The 24,993-nt window shown below is 41.8% G+C and overlaps 1 protein-coding gene across 6 annotated transcripts in view; it reads right to left on the bottom strand.

The window, feature by feature from the left end:
• The window catches only part of nid1.L (nidogen 1 L homeolog), a 250,909-nt gene that overhangs the window by 82,613 nt on the left and 143,303 nt on the right, over positions 1 to 24,993 (bottom strand). For 2 of the 6 annotated variants that reach the window (XM_041562803.1, XM_018263140.2), the window contains 4 exons: positions 14,898 to 15,131; positions 14,362 to 14,505; positions 8,958 to 9,086; positions 1,705 to 1,848 (listed from right to left, as the gene is read on the bottom strand). In XM_041562803.1, coding sequence (XP_041418737.1) covers positions 1,705 to 1,848; positions 8,958 to 9,086; positions 14,362 to 14,505; positions 14,898 to 15,131 — 651 coding nt within the window. The remainder of the gene's footprint in view (positions 1 to 1,704; positions 1,849 to 8,957; positions 9,087 to 14,361; positions 14,506 to 14,897; positions 15,132 to 24,993) is intronic. The other 4 variants (XM_041562804.1, XM_018263141.2, XM_018263142.2 and 1 more) reach the window with 4 other exon arrangements.

Here is a 24,993-nt window from a genome sequence, read left to right as displayed (position 1 = left end):
CCCAAAACTCTCTATTATATTAAAATATGTCTTTATTCAAAAATCATGTTAAAAAGGCGGAATATCATGTGGTCTCTATGCCTATATTTTTAATATGATTTTTAAATAAAGACATATTTCCTGTAATATTTAGCCAAGTTGCTGCACTACGATCGGCACTATTGGTTTGAGAGATCATTTCTTAGCCCGTGGATATTCACTACAATTTTTAGAGGCAGCATTTGTGAGAGCATTTAAGAAAAATAGATCTGATTTATTACATAGCCATATTATTTATCATACAGCAAACAGTATTATGAAATAAAGAACATAGTTAAAAAGTATCTTCCGAGAGGACGGGATAGCAGGATAGGACGGGATAGCAGGAGAGGAGGTGATTGCATAACCGGAGAGGGAGGAAAAGGCATAGCAAGATGCAGAGCGAGACGAGGTAAGATATAAGACAGGGTACAGGTACAAGTCAGAAGAGGTCAGGAAGCAGGAACAGGCAAGGTCAGGTCAAGGTCAAGGCACAAATAGGTTAATGCAAGGTTAAAAGTAGGACTGGAGCAGAACCGGGAGGGAAAAACAAGGCAGGAACAGAACAAGGTAGGGTAAGGAGGAAAGGTTCAAGGTAAGGCAGGACAAGACAGGACAGGACAAGGCAAGGCAAAGAGGCTAGAGCTGGAACCCTTAGCTAGGGACAATGCCACACTGCTAGATTGGGAAGCCAATGCTCAGGCAAGGAGTGTTTGGAGGGTTTGCCTTAAATAGGGCAGAGTTAGCCCTGACTGCAAACCAACCAGGCTGCTGCTAGGCCAGGCCTGCAAAGGCCAGGTAATAGACAGTGAGCAACCCTGCAGGCTGCTCACCTGGCCCAATGGTCAAGGCGCAAGGCCATAGCATCCATAGTCTTAACATTTTGACAAAAGGTTTGTCCTCACGTCATATCCCCTTTTGAGGTTTAACGGTTAGTTTGTTAATGTGCCTATGATTACGTATCTCTAGATATGAAACATGTTAGCAGGGCTCCTGCCACGAGGCAAGGTGAGAAACCTGGCTCAGACGGCAGCGAGTGGCCAGTTAGAAGGGCATAAAAAAGCAGCCTATCCAACGTTGATTTTTAAGCACAGAGCAGGAGAAGGGGGCGGCATCTGGGCGGCTGCCTCAGGCGGAAGCAGCCCCATAATTGGTGGTGCACGTTAGGACATTTTGTTTTAACTCATGGAATAAAGATAAAGTTTTATCCAAGCCAGTGTGTCTCAGGAGTGCATGCTCATTCTACAATTTACCTGCATTTTCACCCTAAGCTACGGGTTCGGGGCGCTGCACCACCGTTGAGTGCAAATTGTGTGTACATTGTTTGATTCATTTTTGCTGATAATGCTTAGCCCATAAGCAATGGACCTGGGGTATCCGCACCCAGGTCAAGCCTTGCATCGGGTGAGCCATGGTTTTCACTAGCTGCTTTAATTTGGTTCCAGGGCATCCAATTACATTTACATGCCCGGGCCATTGACTCTTTCTCTGACTCCTAGTCAGCAACTGTTTTACTGTTTGATAGAGCCGTTTTTTGGTGTGATTCATATTACCCTGTTCCAATGAAATAAAATGATATAAGAAACTTTAATGGTTTATTTATGTATGTTTGTGCCTAACTGTAATAGTTATGTAAGCTTTTGAAATCTTGACTTTTTAAAGAGCTGTAAGAGCTCCAACATTTACCTTCACATACACGCCCATCTCCAGAATATCCAGACAAACAAGCACATATGTATGAAGAACCTCCAGTGTATATACAATGAGCACGTTCTGCAATGTCACAGTTGTGTGTTCCAGTTAAGCAATGGTTTATAGTGCGCTCCACAGCTGAAAAAATAAATTATGGTTTTAAGTTATATTTTCTAATAAAGCCAACTATGGCATAGTTTTATTTTTCTATTCACATTGTGATTTACCTTTACATTTATCATTTCTAGAATCCTGCTTTATTTTTCTATACAGACAGAAGCACTGAACTTCTATTTTTGGTACTGTTAAGAGCAGTATATAAGGGTCACTACAGTGCAGGATAAGGATTAGGAAACCTCTGAATGCATGAAGCCTCCACCTCCCCCCACCTATCTGACCATCCAAAGAATTTTCTTTCCATATATCCTACACTACTGTCTTGCCAAACTTGCTTCAACTAAAGACACATTCATAATGATAGTTGGAAGAACTGCTTTCTCCCCAAACCTATAATCCTTTGGTTTTGTAAATGTGGTAAACTTTTCTGTTTTTTGAATATCTATGTTGATTGTTCTGCAATACTCATGCTTGAAATTTATAATGTTTTTGATTGCTTGGTATACAATTACTATAGTTATCAGGCAGCAGGTAGTATAAATAGCATTGGGTATTGGGTATAGTATTTTGCTTTCCATGCTGGAAAGAAGTATAAATCATAGTCATTTGAAAACACATAAAAATAGAAAATACAAACCAATTAAATCAATCCATAGAAAACGTGCTTCTATAACTAAATGTTAATTTAAAGGTAAAGTTCTCCTTTAGAAAAGGGAGGAAGAGTGCACTGAAAAAAATTGTTATAAAAATGTAAAACATCCTCTAAAGTGCAAGAGAATTTTTAGATTTGTTCTTGGGTTAAAGCAGTGCTGTTCAACTGGCAGCTTTTGTGTGCCATACTCTGCTTGCTCTATGCTCCCTGTGTGTGCACCATACTCTGCCTGCCCTATGCTCCCTGTGTGCCATACTCTGCCTGCCATATGCTCCTTGTGTGCACCATACTCTGCCTGCCCTACTTTACTTGTGGGATGTGAGCCTGGTAGGGTTTTTTAGCATATATAAATTGTTTTTAGGGGCCCCTAAGGTGTTTAATCATGTGTTGAGGGTTGCTGCACTATCCACAAGGAAGGAGGAGGCCTATGGATTTAAGGGTATGCTTTAAACGACATGTAAACCCCCCCAAACAAATTAGTCATTGAACAGCTCTTTGAAATCTTTAGATACCTGCCAATCTGGTTGTTAAAAGGTTAACAGTATGGCTGCTGCATCCCCTTAAAGGGGACCTGTCACTCAAACAAAATATTCCAAATCCTATTTTATCACATTAGTCAAGCAAAATGAACTTTAATTACACTATATAAATTATTTGAATTTTGTTTCCTTCAGTCTGGGAATTCAAAATTATAACAAGCAGGAAGCAGCCATTTTGTGGACAGTTTTATTAAGGCAAGCCTTGTATCATCTCAGAATCTTGTTTGTGCACCAGAATGGGGGACCTGATTTCCATTTCCTTGCCCTGGCTACACAATTAAATGGTAAAGAGAACGGGGGAATGTGTGGAGAGCAGTGACATCTAGGAAGTGCTGAATTGAAAGTGAAAGTAATTGTCTGCCCCCCCTCTATGCCACTGGCATAGAGGAGGGGCAGACAATATTTGATTGACAGCTGAGATTTTTTAAATGAGCTTACAACAGCTATGAATGCTTTAATAAAAAATAGAAATTGGATTTCATGTTTAATTTGAAAAGGACTTTTATTATACAGATTTTTGTGTCTGGATGACAGGTCCACTTTAAGCTAAGCTCAGGAGAGATGGTTAGGAGAAAAAATAGGATCAGACAGCTAGAGTTTCTATGGGAACCAGCAATGCTATCTCTTCATTGGTTGTTAGACTGAAGGGTGTGTTTAGTAATCTGAGCTGAGAAGAATTGAGAATTAGCCAACAGCCAAAGTAAATTCCTGGGGGTAAGGGGACAGAATGGGTTTGAGGATTAAAGTGGACCTGTCATCCAGACACAAAAATCTGTATAATAAAAGTCCTTTTCAAATTAAACATTAAATCCGATTTCTATTTTTTATTAAAGCATTCATAGCTGTTGTAAGCTCATTTAAAAATCTCAGCTGTCAATCACATATTGTCTGCCCCTCCTCTATGCCAGTGGCATAGAGGGGGGACAGACAATTACTTTCACTTTCCATTCAGCACTTCCTAGATGTCACTGCTCTCCACACATTCCCCCATTCTCTTTACCATTTAATTGTGTAGCCAGGGCAAGGAAATGGACATCAGGTCCCCCATTCTGGTGCACAAACAAGATTCTGAGATGATACAAGGCTTGCCTTAATAAAACTGTCCACAAAATGGCTGCTTCCTGCTTGATATAATTATGAATTCCCAGACTGAAGGAAACAAAATTCAAATAATTTATATAGTGTAATTAAAGTTCATTTTGCTTGACTAATGTGATAAAATAGGATTTGGAATGTTTTTTTTGGGTGACGGGTACCCTTTAACCATTGCAGTGCTCAATCCCAGCAGAACTTTTTTTTATCAAAGTATGTTGTGCTTGTGTAAACCTACATTCTGCACTGCATTAACTTTACACCATACATCATCAATACACCCCATCATACACCAAGCCTTTACCCCAATTAAGGTTTCGTGTATCTCCTTGAGCCAAGCACCTGCAGTCAAACCAGCTGCCTGGGAATATTCAGTGGTCTGACGGCAAGGGGGCCACATACAGTTGTACCTGAGAGCACTCATTCACTGCAACTAAACAGCAGCATCTCTGGCCAATATTCTGAACTTATGTAACTACTTACTATTGAAAATATGAAATACCCTTTATGGGTGTGCACATTTATTGAACTGCTCCATATGGCAATCTAAAACTGCTACAGGTGGCGATCCCATCAATCATCCTGCGCATAGCTCTGCCCACTAACTACCTCTTCATAGATAAAATGTTTTACGGTGACGCCCACTCCCCTGCGGAACACAGATATGGGGATGCACTCTGATGCGGCAACAAAGCAGGAATGCTTTGCATGAACAGCATCACAGGGCCCGTCACAGGACTCTGACAGTAACTCCCCACCATCATCACCAGCTTCTCCCCCCCTGGACTCAGACCCGAAAGAATCATCTTCTTCAGAACTGCTTGATGCTATAATGGAGAGCCGTACAGCAACAACTACACAGCTAGAAGAGTTTAAAGTGCTGATTACATGTACATGAATAAGTGCACTATATGAATGCTCCCTGTCTAACCAACCCCCTCTCCCCACAGGAATGACTATTTCTCCTCAAGAACTCTTTGTAACATACCATTTTGTTCATCTGTGGACTGTAAACCCCGGAGGGCTCTCAGCAGATACCTCCATTACACTTGAACTGTGCGTATAAACAACCAGTAAGCCTCCCCAGAGACAATACCATAACAATGTGGGCAAGATAACTGAACAAGGTATTTACCCATTGGAACTGTACCCACTATGGAGTTGTACCGGACACCAATATTGATGTATGGGAAGCCGCTGCACATAGCAGCCTACTCATGGTTTGAAAGTTTATTATTGCATTCATTCCCTGATTATAAGTGTTAATAATGTGCACTATGGCTAAGTGTTGAGGAGTATTGCCTAGGCCACCACAACAACACTCCTCATGTTACGTAACGGTTTTGGGAATAGGCCCACCCAGGTTTGGGGGCTGGGCAGGGAGGAAAGGGGGGGATGTTTAGCTGGCGGGGTTAAAAAAGGGAAATGTTACCTTATTGATCATACTTATATGCAATTTATCACATTTATAATGTACTGCAATAGATTGGCACTGCTACTCTTAGACCAAGAACAGACCACGGTCACCTGCTGTACATTAACTGCCATACCACTACAACCACAAACTGCAAATGCCAGCGGATTTTAAGAACGAATCTCTGGTGCGTGTCTCATGGAACGTGAGGGGTCTAAACTTTAAAGTCAAACATTCTTTAGTCTTCGACTATGTTAAAAAGATGAAGCCTCATGTTCTCCTATTGCAGGAAACCCACTTGGAGGGCCAGCGCATACTGGCTCTAAAGAAAACTTGGGTAGCTCACTCTTACCATGCCACATTTTCCACATATGCCAGAGATGCCTCCATCCTTGTCAGGAAACAACTCCCGTTTTAGCTACTTGACCTACGCTCAGACCAGCTAGGCAGATTTGTAGTTATCTCCTGTGCAATAGCTAACCAGCTGCTAACCTTAGCAAGTGTATATATACCACCACCCTTCAAACCCCTCCACTAGAACAGATAATGAGAGTAATATCTGGATTCCCAGCTGCCCAATGTGCCTTATGGGTGACTTTAATGCACTCATGGATCCCAATTTAGACAGGCTGACTCATAATACCCAAGTCCACAACAAGCTCTCGCAATTGGCAACAGCCATGGGCCTCACAGATGTCTCCTGTCAATCCACCACCTACAATACACTTACTAGAATAGATCTAGCATAAGCGTCTGCTGACCTACTCCCACAGGTAACCCTGATACAATACCTCCCAAAATGAACTAAGTTTGATAAAGCACAAGTCGAAACCACTAGGAAAAGGTTTCTTTATGCCATGCAGAGAACCTTTGATAAGGGGGAAAAGAAAGGGAAGACCTTAGCTCACCTCTCTAAAATGCAAAACCCACAAACGTGTATAGCCACAATTAATCAAGGTACATGAGACACCACATGCCCCAGGCAAATAGCTACCACATTCTCTCAATACTATGCCTCACTATACACAACACGGGTCACATATACACCAGACCAGCTTAAATCGTATCTAGATGATATAGATATACCAACTCCCCCACCCCAGCTGCAACAGCAACTCAACGCTCCGATTACTAAAGCCGAGATACTTGATGCCATAGCCTCCCTACCCGCCAATTAGACACCGGGACTAGTTGGACTTCCATCACTGGTATAAACAAGAAGTAGAGATTTTAGCAAAATATTTACAAGACATTTTCTTTTATCCCATGGAACATGGGTAACTCCCAGACTCCTTTAACTCAGCAATGATAGTGGTTATTCACAAAAAAGAGAAAGACCCAACTTTATGTAGTTCCTACCGTCCCATTTCGCTCCTAAACACAGATGCAAAAATATTTGCGAAATATAAATCACTGACATTGTCCATCCTGATCAATTAGTCTTCATGCCAGGCAGGTCCACAAATATAAATATTCGCAGGTTATATACCAATATCTATGCACATCACTCAAATCGAGGCTCATGAGTGGTATTATCTTTGGATGCCGCTAAGGCCTTTGACTCAATTGAATGGCCCTACCTATGGGAAGTGCTGCACAGATTTGGCCTGGGAGAAAACTTTATCAAATGGGCCAAACTCCTGTACCAAGCCCCACAGGCACTAGTGAGAGTAAATAACACTTGCTCACCGGCCTTCACTATTAGTAGGGGGGCAAGGCAGGGGTGTCCCCTATCCAACCTCAAGATAGGGAGAGTGCCCTACAGCTCATTGACAGATTTGGAGGGTTTTCTGGACTACACATCAACTGGGATAAATCTAGCATTTTCCCTATTGATGACAATGTCTACCCTCCGAACTTTCCCCCCTCCCCACTTAAATGGGTACATCAATTTAAATATCTAGGCATAAAAATACAGCGAGACGTGACCCAGTACAATATAGATAACCTGCAGCCAATTACCTGCTCTCTTAAAACAGTACTTCCTGCTTGCTCGAAACTTCCCCTGACAATGTGGGGTAAAGTGAACCTGCTAAAGGAGTAGCTAGGATGGTGTACCTTCCCAAATTCTTGTATATATTCCACAATTCCACAATTTGAAAAATGGAAGGCAGTGATATCTAATCTTAATCCAGAGGCCTGGGAGGAAGCCACAACCAAAGCATATGACTACCTAATCTCATCCAGAGATAGACTTATACAGTTTAAAATCTTACATCAATTATATTACTCACCGGAGCGACTAGCCAAATTCCGGCAAGACAACAGAGTAAAATGACCAAAATGCCAGGAACCTATGGCCTCATTCCTCCATATGCTATGGTCATGCCCAGACATTCAACAATAGTGGAGGATAGTGGTGAGGGAATTATATTCCACACTAAGATTCCCCCAAGTTGTCTCTCCTGAGGTCTGCCTGATGGGAATTGTTGTTGATATTGTCCCCCAAAATAAAAGAGCTAAAGAACGATGTTTCGCAGACTCCCCAAAAGCATGACAACATCTGGCTAACATGGGAAGATGCCTACGCATAAGGTACCAAAGACCGTAAATCACAACACCTGCACCCCACTGAGATAATTTTATGGCTTAACAAAAACAGTAAATGTGACCTTACTCTAACTCTGAATTCTTACTGTTATGACTCATATAGTTTATCTTACCAATCTGTATGTTATGATGTGTAATAATATTGCCTACCCTCCTTAGTTCTTTTAATTGAACAATATATTTTTTCTTTCCTTTTTACTTATGTTTGTTTATTTGTTTAAATAAAGCCTTTAAAAAGCACTTGTGTCTGGTGTCTGGTTGGCTGTGCTATGACCAAAGTGCAGAGTGCAGCACTGACAAACCTGTCCTTACCAGCGGCTCTGTTACAGCCACTACTATATCCTTACCTACAAGTAGAAGCACTGGATGTGAAAGTACCTTTAAAGTTCAGCAAAGTCTATTCAAGATTAGATTTTACTTTAGAAACTAGGCTTGTTGCCAAAATATTACTCAGTGTAGGGACTCATCCTTTTAATGGCATACAACCAATCCTATTGGGTTTAATTAATGTTTAAATTATTTTTAATAGACTTAAAGCATGGCGATCCAAATTAGAGATTGCTACAGTTCTCTAGAGTGAAATTCCGCCACTCTCCATGTATTTCTATGGGATTTTGAAAGGCGTATTTATCAAAGGATGAACTTTCACGTTCACCCATTGATAAATACTCTTTTAAAATCCAATAGAAATTAATATGGAGGGGCGGAATTTCACTCTCGAGGACTGTGGCGATCTCTAACTCCACTTTCTGATAAATATACCCCCAGGTTTCAAGCATTCTGGATAATATATAATACAGTACGTGTAATAACCACAGTTTATTTCAACTTTGGTGACTGTATGTTATACAAAAAAAACAATGGTATACCAAAGGAAACTTACATGCACAAGTCCTTCCATCTTCCAAAAATTGGTAACCATCATTACATTCACATCTAAATGTTCCAGGCTGGTTATTACATATTGCATTATCACCACATATGTCTTGTTGTTCCTGACATTCATCAATTTCTAAGGTAAAAAGGGAGAGCACATCTTAACATTTATATGTTTGTAACGAGTTCTGTGCCAGTGAAACATTAAAAAAGGTATGAAAAGACAGTATATGGGAGGATAAGAGACCTACCCCTATATCTGCAACTCAAATTGTTAACCACCTGGATTACATTGCTCATAATTTAAATATCATTTGGCTTTTCCAGTAGGCACCACAGAATGTGAAAAAACATCTCTGTGTGACATTTAATTCTTAAATACTAATAATCTTAAAATATGCTAATAATGAAGAGTTTACCATTACACTGATGTTGTGGATATACTAGCTCTTTCTGCATCTGGATATGGGAGATCAAAACACTATAGTACTGTATCAGACAATGAAAGCCAGACTTAATAAGATTGTGACTTTTTTGCTCTAACCTTTTTCTTTTTTTCCTTAGAAATAAGCTTAGATGGAACAGATACTGTATGTTCCAGATTATGTTCTAAATATGTATTGTGCTTCATAATCTAGGTTCCTCACTTTCTGTATAGGCTATTGATATTTATATATAGGTTCATCTCTTTCTGTTTAGGCTATTGATATCTAGGTTCCTTTCTTTCTGTTTAAGCTATTGATATTGATATCTAGATTGCTCTCTTTCTGTTTGGGCTATTGATTTGTATGACAGCAAGATTGTCAACACAATCTCTCAAATGAAAGCTTACTGTATGTTTAAAATTAGAATTTTAAACATAATTAACAACTTATTCAATAACAATTTAAAGAACTTCTGAATACATACATAAATTGCATTTGCTCAATTCCAGTGCTGATGTCATAACTAGCCTATTGTATTATTCAATTAAGTTGTTTGAAAGTATGTGTGCAAAGAAAGTACCTGGTGGTCTAGCGAGGATGCCTGCCACACTCGGCCTCCTCTTGCACGCCGATATGCACTCCCTCTGTATAGAGTGCTGTCTGCATCTAATGCACTTTGTCTGCATCGGCCCAAATTTAAATATTTAAAGGACCCATGCCCAGTAACTCATTGGCCAGCGTAGCTCTATTCATATAGTTCCTGGGTGCGATTTCTTAGTGTTTCTTAGAGTTCTTGACCCTGCCTGACCCTGACTAAGCCTTGTCTGCTGCCCGTCCTGACTCTTTCCTGTACTTTGACCATTCTCTAGGATCCTGTATATTGATACTGAATTGTGTATCAACCCAGCCTGTGACCCTGACTACGCTCCTTCCTCTCGAATTTGTACTACACTTCCTGATTTGGTATCAACTCGACCTGTCCTTGACCACGCTCCTATTCTCCGTCCCTTGCTCGCCCAGAACTCTATCCTAGGTCCTCTCACTTTAAAGGGGACCCGTCACCCAAAAAAATTATAAATCCTATTTTATCACATTAGTCAAGCAAAATGAACTTTAATTACACTATTTGAATCTTGCTTCCTTCAGTCTGGGATTTCAAAATTATAGCAAGCAGGCAGCCGCCATTTTGTGGACACTGTTATTAAGGCAAGCCTTGTGTCATCTCAAAATCTTGTTTGTTCACCAGAATGGGGGACCCGATGTCCATCCCCATGCCTTGGCTACACAATTAAATGGTAAAGAGAACGGGGGAATGTGGGGAGAGCTGTGACATCTAGGAAGTGCTGAATGGAAAGTGAAAGTAATTGTCTGCCCCGCCTCTATGCCACTGGCATAGAGGAGTGGCAGACAATATTTGATTGACAGCTGAGATTTTTAAATGAGCTTACAACAGCTATGAATACTTTAATAAAAAATAGAAATTGGATTTCATGTTTAATTTGAAAAAGGACTTTTATTATACAGATTTTTGTGTCTGGGTGACAGCTCTACTTTAAGACCTGGTGGCAACCGAGTAGCAGAGGGCTCCTCCAGAAGTTGAAGCAACAGTGAGCTGGGACCTAGGGGTTTGTTCTGGATTTGGGACACCTAACATCACATTACGTTGGGCCAGAAAATGGACGTTGCCGGAGCTGCTGTCTCTCCCGCTATGAATGAGGCAATCCTGGCGAGTCTCCTTTAGCGCCTAGGAGAACAGGAGGTGAAGCAAGAACAGATAGTCCAATGTCTCCAATGAATATCTGCGAGGCTGGATCAATTTCAGCAGCAACCTATCACTCCTGTGTCCGCTCCAGTCCAGGTGAGCAGACTGCTACCGTCTCCTGCGGGAAACCCCTTTGTGGATTCCCTGAAAGGTTCTCTGGGGATCGCAGCAGATTTTTTGCTTTTCAGGAACCCGGTAAGCTCCATTTCTGCTTCTTACCTTCACAGTCCTTCACTATGGAGGAGTTAAGAGTATATTTTGTAATAACTTTACTGCAGGGGGATCCACAGCTTTGGGCTTTCAGCCTTTTGCCTAGTGATCCAGATCTCTCTTTAGAAGCCTTCTTCAAGACAATGGATATTATCTACGATGATCCCTACCGCACCGCATCGCCTCTGCTGATGCAGCCATACGTAATCTCAGGCAAGGCAAGCGAGGTTCGAGGATTATTGTACAGAATTCCACCATTGGGCGATAGAGACAGGCTGGAATGATACAGCTTTAAGGAGTCAGTACAGGTTGGGTCTGGCCGTGGCTATCAGGGATAGCCTGGTAAATTTTCCTACTCAGTCTTCTCTCGACTCGCTTATGCATCTGGCTATCCAGATAGATAGGAGGCATAGGGAGAGACGTCAAGAGGTAGCAGCTGTGACTGCCTCTCCTGGCACATCCCAAGACTTGACTCCTGTAACTTCTCTCTCAGCCCTCAGACCCGTGGAGGAAGCCATGCAATTGGGTTCAACCGGCTTATCTTCTGAGGAGAAGGGTCGTAGGCGGGCAAATGGCTTATGTTTTTATTCTGTGGATTTAGGGCATTTCCGCGACTCTTGTCCCAAGAGGCAAGGAAATGGCAGAGCCTGAGTATGTAAACTATGTCTTCTGTGATCTTTTGGGGTGCTATGTTGTGGTCTACTTATATGATATTTTGTTTTTTTCTCCAAATCTGTCTATTCATCATATTCATGTTCAGGAGGTGTTACGCAGGTTAAGGCAGAACCAGCTTTTCTTTTAAGCTTGAAAAGTGTGTTTTTGAGGTTCACTCTGTACATTTTCTTGTGTAAATTATTTCCCATAAAGGACTAGAAATAGAACCCACCAAGGTACAGGCCATTTTAAAATGGACACAGCCCCTTTCGTTGCAGGCAATACAAAGATTTTTGGGGTTTGCCAATTATGATTGACAGTTTAGACAGTTTAGCTCCAATTACTGCCTTGACTAAAAAGGGGTCAGACCCCACTATTTGGTCTATTGAGGCTATAGAGTCCTTTGTTAAAAATTCTCTCGTATCCTGTCTATTGCTGCTTAATTGTGTACCGTACCCTGCCTGTGACCTTGACTACGCTCTTGCCTCTCGACTTTGTACTGCACTTCCTGATTTGGTATTGACTTGGCCTGTCCTTGACCACGCTCCTATTCTCCATTCCTATTTGCACATACTGTTCCCTTGCTTTTTCAGAACTCTCTCCTACGTCCTCTCACCTGGCAGCATCCGAGTAGCAGAGGGCTCCTCCAGAAGTGAAAGGTGGTTGTTATAGGCAGAACAATGAGCCGTGATTGGGACTAGGGGTCTGTTCTGGGTTTGGAACACCTAACATCACAATGTGTCCAGTGAATGAATAGAACAGACATTGTTATACCATGATAACTTGCTCGATCAAGAAAATTTGATAATTGCAGTTGGTCTAAACAAAAGGACAAAAACTGGTTCCTAATTGCTATCTTTACATGGAAAGCCAACCTGTCTATTCATCTTTCCTATGGATTTAGAAGACAGCACCCCTGGGGCAATTTGTAATAGATTACACTAAAGGGGTTATTCACCTTCCAACAACTTCTATTTAATTCAGTTGTGTTCACTGGAAATAACTTTTTTCAGTTGTTTTCCATGTTTTATTTTTGACCATTTTTCCAAAATTGAAGTTTAATGTTTAATGTTCCTGTTTCTGGCAGCTCAATGATCCAGGTGCAGATTCTGAACTGTTATAGTTTACACCATTAGTTGATGCATTTCTCAGCAGCATCTGTGGAATATCAATTCTAACAGCTGCCTCTAATGAAACTTGGGGATTCAGCTCAGCAGGGTAGTGATGCACCGGCCGGCCTGATACCCATGGGACCCACCGGTTTACCCGCAGTTCGGTCGGGTTTGGGCCGACACATGCAGAGTGTGCTCGGGCCGCGGGCGGGTTCGGCCAGAGAGCTCTTCTTGCCGCCCATCCTGCCTACCTGTGACCTACTGTAAGTATAGTTATAGATGCGCGCCTGCCTGCCCCACCCTCTATGTGATGTCAGAGACGGGGCGGAAGTGGGTATATAAGAGGAAGCAGAGCAGCAGGTTAGGGTTGTGTGCAGGTGCAGAGGGGCGGGTTAGGGTCGAGTGCGGGTCGACAATTTGTTTACCCACACATCACTACAGCAGGACCAAAGATAAGAAATGTATCAATTTATGTATCAACTGAACTGAAAAAAGTGTTTGAAGGTGAACAACCCTTTTAACAGAATGGAACAATGACATTTAGCAAATAACCTGCTTCAAGGTGGCATCATTTTTTATTTTTTTTGCAAAATAACTCTGATTTCAGTAAGATTTCAGTTCTCATAAGCTGCAGACTCGTGCAAGTAACAAAGTCGTAATGCTACAATGTGTCCTCAAAGTGTATCTTAACTATGCAGAAAAAAAATATTCACACAGAGAACAAGGTTTCTACCATTTATTACATACTGTTTTAAAGGTTATTAATTAATTGTTCTATATACTGAATGATTTGCCTTACAAACTGTTCTTTAATACAAATATGGGATTTTTTATCTGGAAACCCATTATTCAGAAAACTCAGAATTGTGGGAAGGTCATCTCCCATAGGCTTCAATTTAATTAAATAATTGAACGTTTTAAAATTATTTCCTTTTTCTTTATAATAATAAAACAGTGTTTTGTACTTGATCCCAGTAGAGTAGTATGGAGATCACATTATGGAAATACTCTTTATCCATAACAGGTCCCATATCTGTAATATCTCAATGTCTGTTATTCAACATATGTCTGACTTCATCCAGAAATTCTCAAGTTGCAAATAATAGATCCCTTACCTGTATATAGTAAGCAATAAGCAATAGTAACAATGGGCATAGATCAAAGTATTAGACATCAGATAGAAGTAGCTCACAGTAAGCAAATACTTATTTAAATCCACTTTAAAAAAGAGATAATTGTCATTCTTACCATAACATGTTCTCCCATCTCCACGGAAACCTGAAGTACATTCACATATGTATTGGTTCCCTTGTGCTGGACGGCACACAGCATTTGTGTCACAGTTATGTGCGCCTATATAGCATGGGTTCCGATTTGTATCTACAGGACTGTCTGTTACAGAAAAAATTGTTTTTAAATGTAAACTGCACATCAATCCAAAAAAAATCCAACAAAAATTACAGAGTAAACACAATGGTAAAACAGTATTATGCAATAAGGGGTCTATTTATCATGCTTGTTTTAAAAAATAAAGCATTACACTGTCAATAGAAGCTAATATGTCCTCTTGAATGCTGATTGGTTAGGAAGGAAGGAAGGCTTGCCAGAATGTGACCTCTCTGCTCTTTCAATCACAGAAATACAATCAGTGATGACAGATTCAGCTAGCAAAAGGGGAAAGGTATTATGCATGATCACTAAGCACCATGTATACAGGTATATATTTTACAAGTAATACACAGCTCTATGTATTAAAAAACATTACAAGTAGAACATAAACTTACCGGTTATTGGCCCGATGGAGTTGCTAGAAGCATATCGGAGAATCTTCTCCTCTCTGTTGTACAGTACAAAGACTCTGTCTACTGACAGCTGCTGTATAGCAGGGACTGTTGGAGCAGCAGTATCATGAACACATTCCGTAAATGTGATGGTCTGTTTCCATTGATAAGTGAATGTCTCCGAGCCATCTTGTGGGAACTCTACAGTATACTCTCTGTTAGAAGATGATGTAATAACTAGAAAAATATATACCAAAAAGTATATCGTCAAACCACTATGGCTGCCTTTATGTGGTAGATATATAGTCATTATTAGGGATGTAGCGAACGTCGGAAAAAAAGTTTGCGAACATATTCGCGAACTTGCGCAAAAACGCGAGCGGTTCGCGAACGGTTCGCGAACCCCATAGACTTCAATGGGAAGGCGAACTTTAACATCTAGAAAAGACATTTCTGGCCAGAAAAATGATTTTAAAGTTGTTTAAAGGGTGCAACGACCTGGACAGTGGCATGCCAGAGGGGGATCAAGGGCAAAAATGTATCTGAAAAATCTGCCTGTGTGTGCTTGGAAGAGATAGTGTAGGGGGAGAGCTGTTAGTGATTTCAGGGACAGATGATAGTAAGTTTGCTGGCTAGTAATCTGCTTGATACTGCTCTGTATTGGAGGGACAGAAGTCTGCAGGGATTTGAGGGACATTTTAGCTTAGGTAGCTTTGCTGGCTAGTAATCTACTGTTCTCTTTAAACAACTGCCATACGTTGACCTTGTAGGCATTGTTTGCCCAGTTTTTTTGGACGCAGCCACTGAAGCACAGTTGCCATAAAAAATATGCCATATAAATGCTGAAAATAGTCATTTTTCGCCATACGTTGACCTTGTAGACATTGTTTGCCCAGTTTTTTTGGTTGCAGCCACTGAAGCACAGTTGCCAGAAAAAATATGCCATATAAATGCTGAAAATAGTCATTTTTTGCCATACGTTGACCTTGTAGGCATTGTTTGCCCAGTTTTTTTGGTCGCAGCCACTGAAGCACAGTTGCCAGAAAAAATATGCCATATAAATGCTGAAAATAGTCATTTTTTGCCATATACGTTGAGTCAACGTATGGCAAAAAAATTACCATTTTCAGCATTTATATGGCATATTTTTTCTGGCCTCTGTGCTTCAGTGGCTGCGGCCAAAAAAACTGGGCAAACAATGCCTACAAGGTCAACGTCGTTGACCTTGTAGGCATTGTTTGCCCAGTTTTTTTGGCCGCAGCCACTGAAGCACAGAGGCCAGAAAAAATATGCCATATAAATGCTGAAAATAGTCATTTTTTTGGTCGCAGCCACTGAAGCACAGTTGCCAGAAAAATTATGCCATATAAATGCTGAAAATATGCATTTTTTTGGTTGCAGCCACTGAAGCACAGAGGCCAGAAAAATTATGCCATATAAATGCTGAAAATATAAATTTTTTTGGTTGCAGCCACTGAAGCACAGAGGCCAGAAAAATTATGCCATATAAATGCAGAAAATATGCATTTTTTTGGTCGCAGCCACTGAAGCACAGTTGCCAGAAAAATTATGCCATATAAATGCTGAAAATATAAATTTTTTTGGTTGCAGCCACTGAAGCACAGAGGCCAGAAAAATCATGCCATATAAATGCTGAAAATATGCATTTTTTTTGGTCGCAGCCACTGAAGCACAGTTGCCAGAAAAATTATGCCATATAAATGCTGAAAATATAAATTTTTTTGGTTGCAGCCACTGAAGCACAGAGGCCAGAAAAATTATGCCATATAAATGCTGAAAATATGCATTTTTTTGGTTGCAGCCACTGAAGCACAGAGGCCAGAAAAATTATGCCATATAAATGCAGAAAATATGCATTTTTTTGGACGCAGCCACTGAAGCACAGTTGCCAGAAAAAATATGCCATATAAATGCTGAAAATAGTCATTTTTTGCCATACGTTGACCTTGTAGACATTGTTTGCCCAGTTTTTTTGGTTGCAGCCACTGAAGCACAGAGGCCAGAAAAAATTAAACCAGTAGGGTTTGCACCCTAGTTTGTAACGGTGGCGGAGGGAGGAGGAGGACGCTAAAGGACAGCTGTGTGTGGAGTCATGAGGCTTGAAGAGAAGGACAGCTGCATAGAAGTCAGAACAAGTCTTCCGGCGTGCAGTAACCCTCCGAGATCCACCCCTCATTCATTTTAATAAAGGTCAGGTAATCGACACTTTTGTGACCTAGGCGAGTTCTCTTCTCAGTTACAATCCCTCCTGCTGCACTGAAGGTCCTTTCTGAGAGCACACTTGAGGCTGGGCAAGACAAGAGGTTCATGGCAAATTGTGACAGCTCTGGCCACAGATCAAGCCTGCGCACCCAGTAGTCCAGGGGTTCATCGCTCCTCAGAGTGTCGATATCTGCAGTTAATGCCAGGTAGTCCGCTACCTGCCGGTCGAGGCGTTCTTTGAGGGTGGATCCAGAAGGGTTGTGGCGCTGCCTTGGACAGAAAAACATTTGCATGTCTGACGTTACAGACTGGCCAAAGGGCTTTGTCCTTGCAGGTGTGCTCGTGGCAGGATTACTGGCACCTCTGCCCCTGGAATGTTGATGAGTTCCTGAAGTGACATCACCCTTAAAAGCATTGTACAACATGTTTTGCAGGCTGGTTTGTAAATGCCGCATCTTTTCGGACTTGTGGTATGTTGGTAACATTTCTGACACTTTATGCTTGTACCGAGGGTCTAGTAGCGTTGCGACCCAGTACAGGTCCTTCTCCTTAAGCCTCTTGATACGGGGGTCCTTTAACAGGCATGACAGCATGAAAGACCCCATTCTCACAAGGTTGGATGCAGAGCTATCCATCTCCGCTTCCTCATTATCAAGGACTGCATCATCCACGGTCTCCTCCCCCCAGCCACGTACAAGACCAGGGGTCCCCAAAAGGTCACCACTAGCCCCCTGGGAAGCCTGCTCCTGTTGGTCCTCCTCCTCCACAAAGCCACCTTCCTCCTCTGACTCCACTTCTGGCACCTCTCCCTGCGTTGCAGCAGGTGCCTGGGTTCGTTCTGGTGATTCCGACCAGAAATCGTGCGCTTCCAGCTCCTCGTCACGCTGGTCTACAGCCTCATCTGTCACTCGTCGCACGGCACGCTCCAGGAATAAAGCGAAGGGTATTAGGTCGCTGATGGTGCCTTCGGTGCGACTGACCATATTTGTCACCTCTTCAAAAGGTCGCATGAGCCTGCAGGCATCGCGCATAAGCACCCAGTAACGGGGGAAAAAAATCCCCAGCTGTGCAGATCCAGTCCTACCACCCAGTTCAAAAAGGTACTCGTTGACGGCCCTTTGTTGTTGCAGCAGACGTTCCAACATAAGGAGCGTTGAATTCCAGCGAGTCTGGCTGTCAGAAATCAAATGCCTGACTGGCATGTTGTAGCGCTGCTGAATGTCAGCAAGGCGTGCCATGGCTGTGTAGGAACGCCTGAAATGGGCCGACACCTTTCTGGACTGGGTGAGAACGTCCTGGAATCCTGGGTACTTGGAGACAAAACGTTGGACTATTAAATTTAACACATGTGCCATGCAGGGCACATGTGTTAAATTGCCTAGTCTCAACGCTGCCAACAGATTGCTTCCATTGTCACACACCACTTTTCCGATCTGCAGTTGGTGTGGGGTCAGCCACCGATCGGCCTGTGACTGCAGAGATGACAGGAGTACAGATCCGGTATGGTTTTTGCTTTCCAGGCACGTCATCCCCAAGACAGCGTGACAACGGCGTACCTGGCACGTCGAATAGCCTAGGGGGAGCTGGGGGTGCACAGGTGTGGAGGAGGAGAAGGAGGACCCAGCAGCAGAGTAAGAAGAAGAAGAAGACGAGGTAGAGAGCGATGGAGGAGTAGAGGTGGTGGCAGAACCGCGTGCAATCCGTGGCGGTGACACCAACTCCACTGTTGTTGTTGAGCTACCCATTCCCTGCTTCCCAGCCATTACCAAGTTCACCCAGTGGGCAGTGTAGGTGACATACCTGCCCTGACCATGCTTGGAGGACCATGCGTCAGTAGTCATATGGACCTTTGGCCCAACACTAAGTGACAGAGATGCGGTAACTTGGCTCTGCACATGTTGGTACAGGTGTGGTATTCCCTTTTTAGAAAAAAAATTGCGGCTGGGTACCTTCCACTGCGGTGTCCCAATTGCTACAAATTTGCGGAAGGCCTCAGAGTCCACCAGCTGGTATGGTAAAAGCTGGCGGGCTAAGAGTGCAGACAAGCCAGCTGTCAGACGCCGGGCAAGGGGGTGACAGTCAGACATTGGCTTCTTACGCTCAAACATGGCCTTCACAGAAACTTGGCTGGTGGCAGATGACTGGGAATGGGAACAGGTGGTCAAGGTGGAAGGCGGAGTGGAGGGTGGTTCAGACGGGTCAAGGAGAGCAGAGGTAGAGCAGTAAGATGCTGGACCAGAAGGAGTGTGGCTTTTAGTTTGCCTGTTGCCTTTGAGGTGTTGCTCCCAAAGTGCTTTGTGCTTGCCGCTCATGTGCCTTCGCATAGAAGTTGTACCTATGTGGCTGTTGGGCTTACCAAGGCTCAGTTTCTGACTGCACTCATTGCAAATTACAATGCTTTTGTCAGAGGCACACACATTAAAAAAATCCCACACTGCTGACTTTTTGGAAGTGTGCGATCTGGCGGTAACAGTAGAAGTTGGCGGCATTGGCGGCAATGGCGGGTGCGTTGGCCGGCTGAACACAGGTGCCGATACATGTTGTTGCCCTACTGATCCCTGCGGGCTGTCCTCCCTGCTTCTTCTAAGTCTTATTCTCCTACTGCCTCTCTGACTCTCCGTCTCTCCATCTGAACTACCCTCCTCTTGCTCTCTTCTACTAGGCACCCACAAAACATCAATCTCCTCATCATCATTCTCCTCAGATGCATCAATTTCTTCTGACACATCACAGAAGGAAGCAGCAGCGGGGACCTCCTCCTCATCACTCATTATGTCCATCTCTATCGTGTTCTCTGCCAGAATTAAATCTGGTGTAAGGTCCTCATCTCCTTCATCTTCTTCTGGCAATAATGGTTGCGCATTACTCAGTTCAAGAAACTCATGGGAAAATAACTCCTCTGACCCCAGTGAAGAAGGGGCACCGGTGGTGGAGGAAGTGTTACGTGGGGTGGCCATAGCAGTGGAGGATGAGGAGGATGTTGTGGTAAAGTTAGAAACGGTAGAGGATGGGGTGTGCTGTGTAAGCCAGTCAACTACCTCTTCAGCATTTTGGGAGTTCAGGGTCATTGGCTTTTTAAAACTGGGCAATTTGCTAGGGCCACAGGATTGCATAGCAGCACGGCCCCTAGCACGGCCTCTGCGTGGCGGCCTGCCTTTGCCTGGCATTATTTTTAAAAAAACAACAACAACAACAAAAACTCAGTTGGTTTTTCTGGAAACGATAATACACACAGCTAGATGGCGGGTTGAAGAAAACAGTGTGCAAATAATGCCTACAAGGTCAACGTATACACTACTACAGCGGTGGATACGGATTACGTAAAATATATGAATGCTGCTTGAAAAAAAGTAACTCAAGTGGTTTTTCTAGAGACGATAATATTATCAATATTTAGACAAAATGTGAACAAGGTCACACAGCTAGATGGCGGGTTGAAGAAAACAGTGTGCAAATAATGCCTACAAGGTCAACGTATACACTACTACAGCGGTGGATACGGATTACGTAAAATATATGAATGCTGCTTGAAAAAAAGTAACTCAAGTGGTTTTTCTAGAGACGATAATATTATCAATATTTAGACAAAATGTGAACAAGGTCACACAGCTAGATGGCGGGTTGAAGAAAACAGTGTGCAAATAATGCCTACAAGGTCAACGTATACACTACTACAGCGGTGGATACGGATTACGTAAAATATATGAATGCTGCTTGAAAAAAAGTAACTCAAGTGGTTTTTCTAGAGACGATAATATTATCAATATTTAGACAAAATGTGAACAAGGTCACACAGCTAGATGGCGGGTTGAAGAAAACAGTGTGCAAATAATGCCTACAAGGTCAACGTATACACTACTACAGCGGTGGATACGGATTACGTAAAATATATGAATGCTGCTTGAAAAAAAGTAACTCAAGTGGTTTTTCTAGAGACGATAATATTATCAATATTTAGACAAAATGTGAACAAGGTCACACAGCTAGATGGCGGGTTGAAGAAAACAGTGTGCAAATAATGCCTACAAGGTCAACGTATACACTACTACAGCGGTGGATACGGATTACGTAAAATATATGAATGCTGCTTGAAAAAAAGTAACTCAAGTGGTTTTTCTAGAGACGATAATATTATCAATATTTAGACAAAATGTGAACAAGCTCACACAGCTAGATGGCGGGTTGAAGAAAACAGTGTGCAAATAATGCCTACAAGGTCAACGTATACACTACTACAGCGGAGGATACGGATTACGTAAAATATATGAATGCTGCTTGAAAAAAAGTAACTCAAGTGGTTTTTCTAGAGACGATAATATTATCAATATTTAGACAAAATGTGAACAAGCTCACACAGCTAGATGGCGGGTTGAAGAAAACAGTGTGCAAATAATGCCTACAAGGTCAACGTATACACTACTACAGCGGTGGATACGGATTACGTAAAATATATTATGGCTGCTTGAAAAAAGTCACTCCGGTGTTTTTTCTGGAGACGGTAATATTATGGATATTTAGACAGAATGTGAACAAGGTCACACAGCTAGATGGCGGGTTGAAGAAAACAGTGTGCAAATAATGCCTACAAGGTCAACGTATACACTACTACAGCGGTGGATACGGATTACGTAAAATATATTATGGCTGCTTGAAAAAAGTCACTCCGGTGTTTTTTCTGGAGACGGTAATATTATGGATATTTAGACAGAATGTGAACAAGGTCACACAGCTAGATGGCGGGTTGAAGAAAACAGTGTGCAAATAATGCCTACAAGGTCAACGTATACACTACTACAGCGGTGGATACGGATTACGTAAAATATATTATGGCTGCTTGAAAAAAGTCACTCCGGTGTTTTTTCTGGAGACGGTAATATTATGGATATTTAGACAGAATGTGAACAAGGTCACACAGCTAGATGGCGGGTTGAAGAAAACAGTGTGCAAATAATGCCTACAAGGTCAACGTATACACTACTACAGCGGTGGATACGGATTACGTAAAATATATTATGGCTGCTTGAAAAAAGTCACTCCGGTGTTTTTTCTGGAGACGGTAATATTATGGATATTTAGACAGAATGTGAACAAGGTCACACAGCTAGATGGCGGGTTGAAGAAAACAGTGTGCAAATAATGCCTACAAGGTCAACGTATACACTACTACAGCGGTGGATACGGATTACGTAAAATATATTATGGCTGCTTGAAAAAAGTCACTCCGGTGTTTTTTCTGGAGACTGTAATATTATGGATATTTAGACAGAATGTGAACAAGGTCACACAGCTAGATGGCGGGTTGAAGAAAACAGTGTGCAAATAATGCCTACAAGGTCAACGTATACACTACTACAGCGGTGGATACGGATTACGTAAAATATATTATGGCTGCTTGAAAAAAGTCACTCCGGTGTTTTTTCTGGAGACGGTAATATTATGGATATTTAGACAGAATGTGAACAAGGTCACACAGCTAGATGGTGGGTTGAAGAAAACAGTGTGCAAATAATGCCTACAAGGTCAACGTATACACTACTACAGCGGTGGATACGGATTACGTAAAATATATGAATGCTGCTTGAAAAAAAGTAACTCAAGTGGTTTTTCTAGAGACGATAATATTATCAATATTTAGACAAAATGTGAACAAGCTCACACAGCTAGATGGCGGGTTGAAGAAAACACTGTGCAAATAATGCCTACAAGGTCAACGTATACACTACTACAGCGGTGGATACGGATTACGTAAAATATATTATGGCTGCTTGAAAAAAGTCACTCCGGTGTTTTTTCTGGAGACGGTAATATTATGGATATTTAGACAGAATGTGAACAAGGTCACACAGCTAGATGGCAGGTTGAAGAAAACAGTGTGCAAATAATGCCTACAAGGTCAACGTATACACTACTACAGCGGTGGATACGGATTACGTAAAATATATGAATGCTGCTTGAAAAAAAGTAACTCAAGTGGTTTTTCTAGAGACGATAATATTATCAATATTTAGACAAAATGTGAACAAGCTCACACAGCTAGATGGCGGGTTGAAGAAAACACTGTGCAAATAATGCCTACAAGGTCAACGTATACACTACTACAGCGGTGGATACGGATTACGTAAAATATATTATGGCTGCTTGAAAAAAGTCACTCCGGTGTTTTTTCTGGAGACGGTAATATTATGGATATTTAGACAGAATGTGAACAAGGTCACACAGCTAGATGGCGGGTTGAAGAAAACAGTGTGCAAATAATGCCTACAGGGCAAATAATGCCTAAAAGGTCAACTTATACACTACTACAGCGGTAGTAAAATAAAAAAAAGTAAAATAAAAAAAAATGAATATTAAAAAAAAAAATTAAAGTTGGTGCTGCTGAACTACTAGGAGCAGCAGATTAGCACACCAGTCCCACTCCCCAACACTGCTAGACTAATAGCACTGGGCTCTTATAGTAGTAGTAGTAGTAGTAGTAAAACAACAAAAAAATAAATAAAAGCAGTCCTTACAAGGACTACTGTTATTGCAGCAGTCAGCAGATGAGATCAGAAGCAGGACAGCTGCCCACTGCAGCTACATACAGAGCACTGCAGTAGAAGGTAGATTACTAGCCAGCAAAGCTACCTAAGCTTAAATGTCCCTCAAACCCCTGCAGACTTCTGTCCCTCCAATAACAGAGCAGTATCAAAACAATTACTAGCCAGCAAACTTTCAACTGTCCCTGAAATCACTAACAGGCAGCAGCTCTCTCCCTACACTATCTCTTCAGCACACACAGGCAGAGTGAAAAAACGCTGCAGGGCTTCGGTTTTTATAGGGAAGGGGAGTGGTCCAGGGGAGAGCTTCCTGATTGGCTGCCATGTACCTGCTGGTCTGGGGTGAGAGGGCAAAAAAAAGCGCCAACAATGGCGAACCCAAAATGGCGAACGTCGCGCGACGTTCGCGAACTTCCGGCGAGCGCGAACACCCGATGTTCGCGCGAACAAGTTCGCCAGCGAACAGTTCGCGACATCTCTAGTCATTATGGTAGATGGCATAAAAGAAAAATTAGCAAGTTGATCCTTTGAGCAAAAACATTCACTCTTCACCCATTCTCACATGGATTGTACTACTATGTGTTTTCTGTTATTATTATTATTATTAATAATAATAATAATAATGTGTGCTTAGCATTGCTGTCTGATGTCATGTTTCAAACAGTGTTCTATCTCTATGTTGGACTCACCGTTGCCCTTTAAGACTTTCATTCTAGACTAGAGAAAATATGTATCTTATTTTGTTTTTACTTTAAGTAAAGACTGCTTAATTATATGTATTAAACTTTATACAAGTAAGTGTGCATTTACACAGTATGTTAATGTTATATATGGATTATATATGGATAATTTTTACCTATTAATATATATACAACATTGTAGGTTTTTTTTTTTTTTGCTGATGTGATGTGCTTTTTTTGTACAGGTATGGGATCTGTTATCCAGAAACCCGTTATCCAGAAAGCTCCAAATTATGGAAAGGCCGCCTCTCATAGACACCATTTTATCCAAATAATTCAGATTTTTAAGAATGATTTTCTTTCTCTCTATAATAATATAATCAGTACTTTGTATTTGATCCAAACTAAGACATAATTGATCCTTATTGGAAGCAAAACCAGTCTATTGGGTTTATTTAATATTTACATGATCTTATAGTAGACTTAGAACATGAAAATCCAAATTATGGAAAGATCCGTTATTCAGAAAAACCCCAGGTCCTGAGCATTCTGGATAATAGGTCCCATACCTGTACTGGACTATTTCCTTGAGGCAGATTAAACTAGTTGCTTTGACTAGTTTATGTTGCCCTAATAGGGGCCAAGGGACATATCTAAAAT

The sequence above is a fragment of the Xenopus laevis genome, chromosome 5L (assembly GCF_017654675.1).
Source record: "Xenopus laevis strain J_2021 chromosome 5L, Xenopus_laevis_v10.1, whole genome shotgun sequence".
NCBI classification, from domain to species: domain Eukaryota; kingdom Metazoa; phylum Chordata; class Amphibia; order Anura; family Pipidae; genus Xenopus; species Xenopus laevis.
This window is presented reverse-complemented; position numbering and strand designations above follow the sequence as displayed.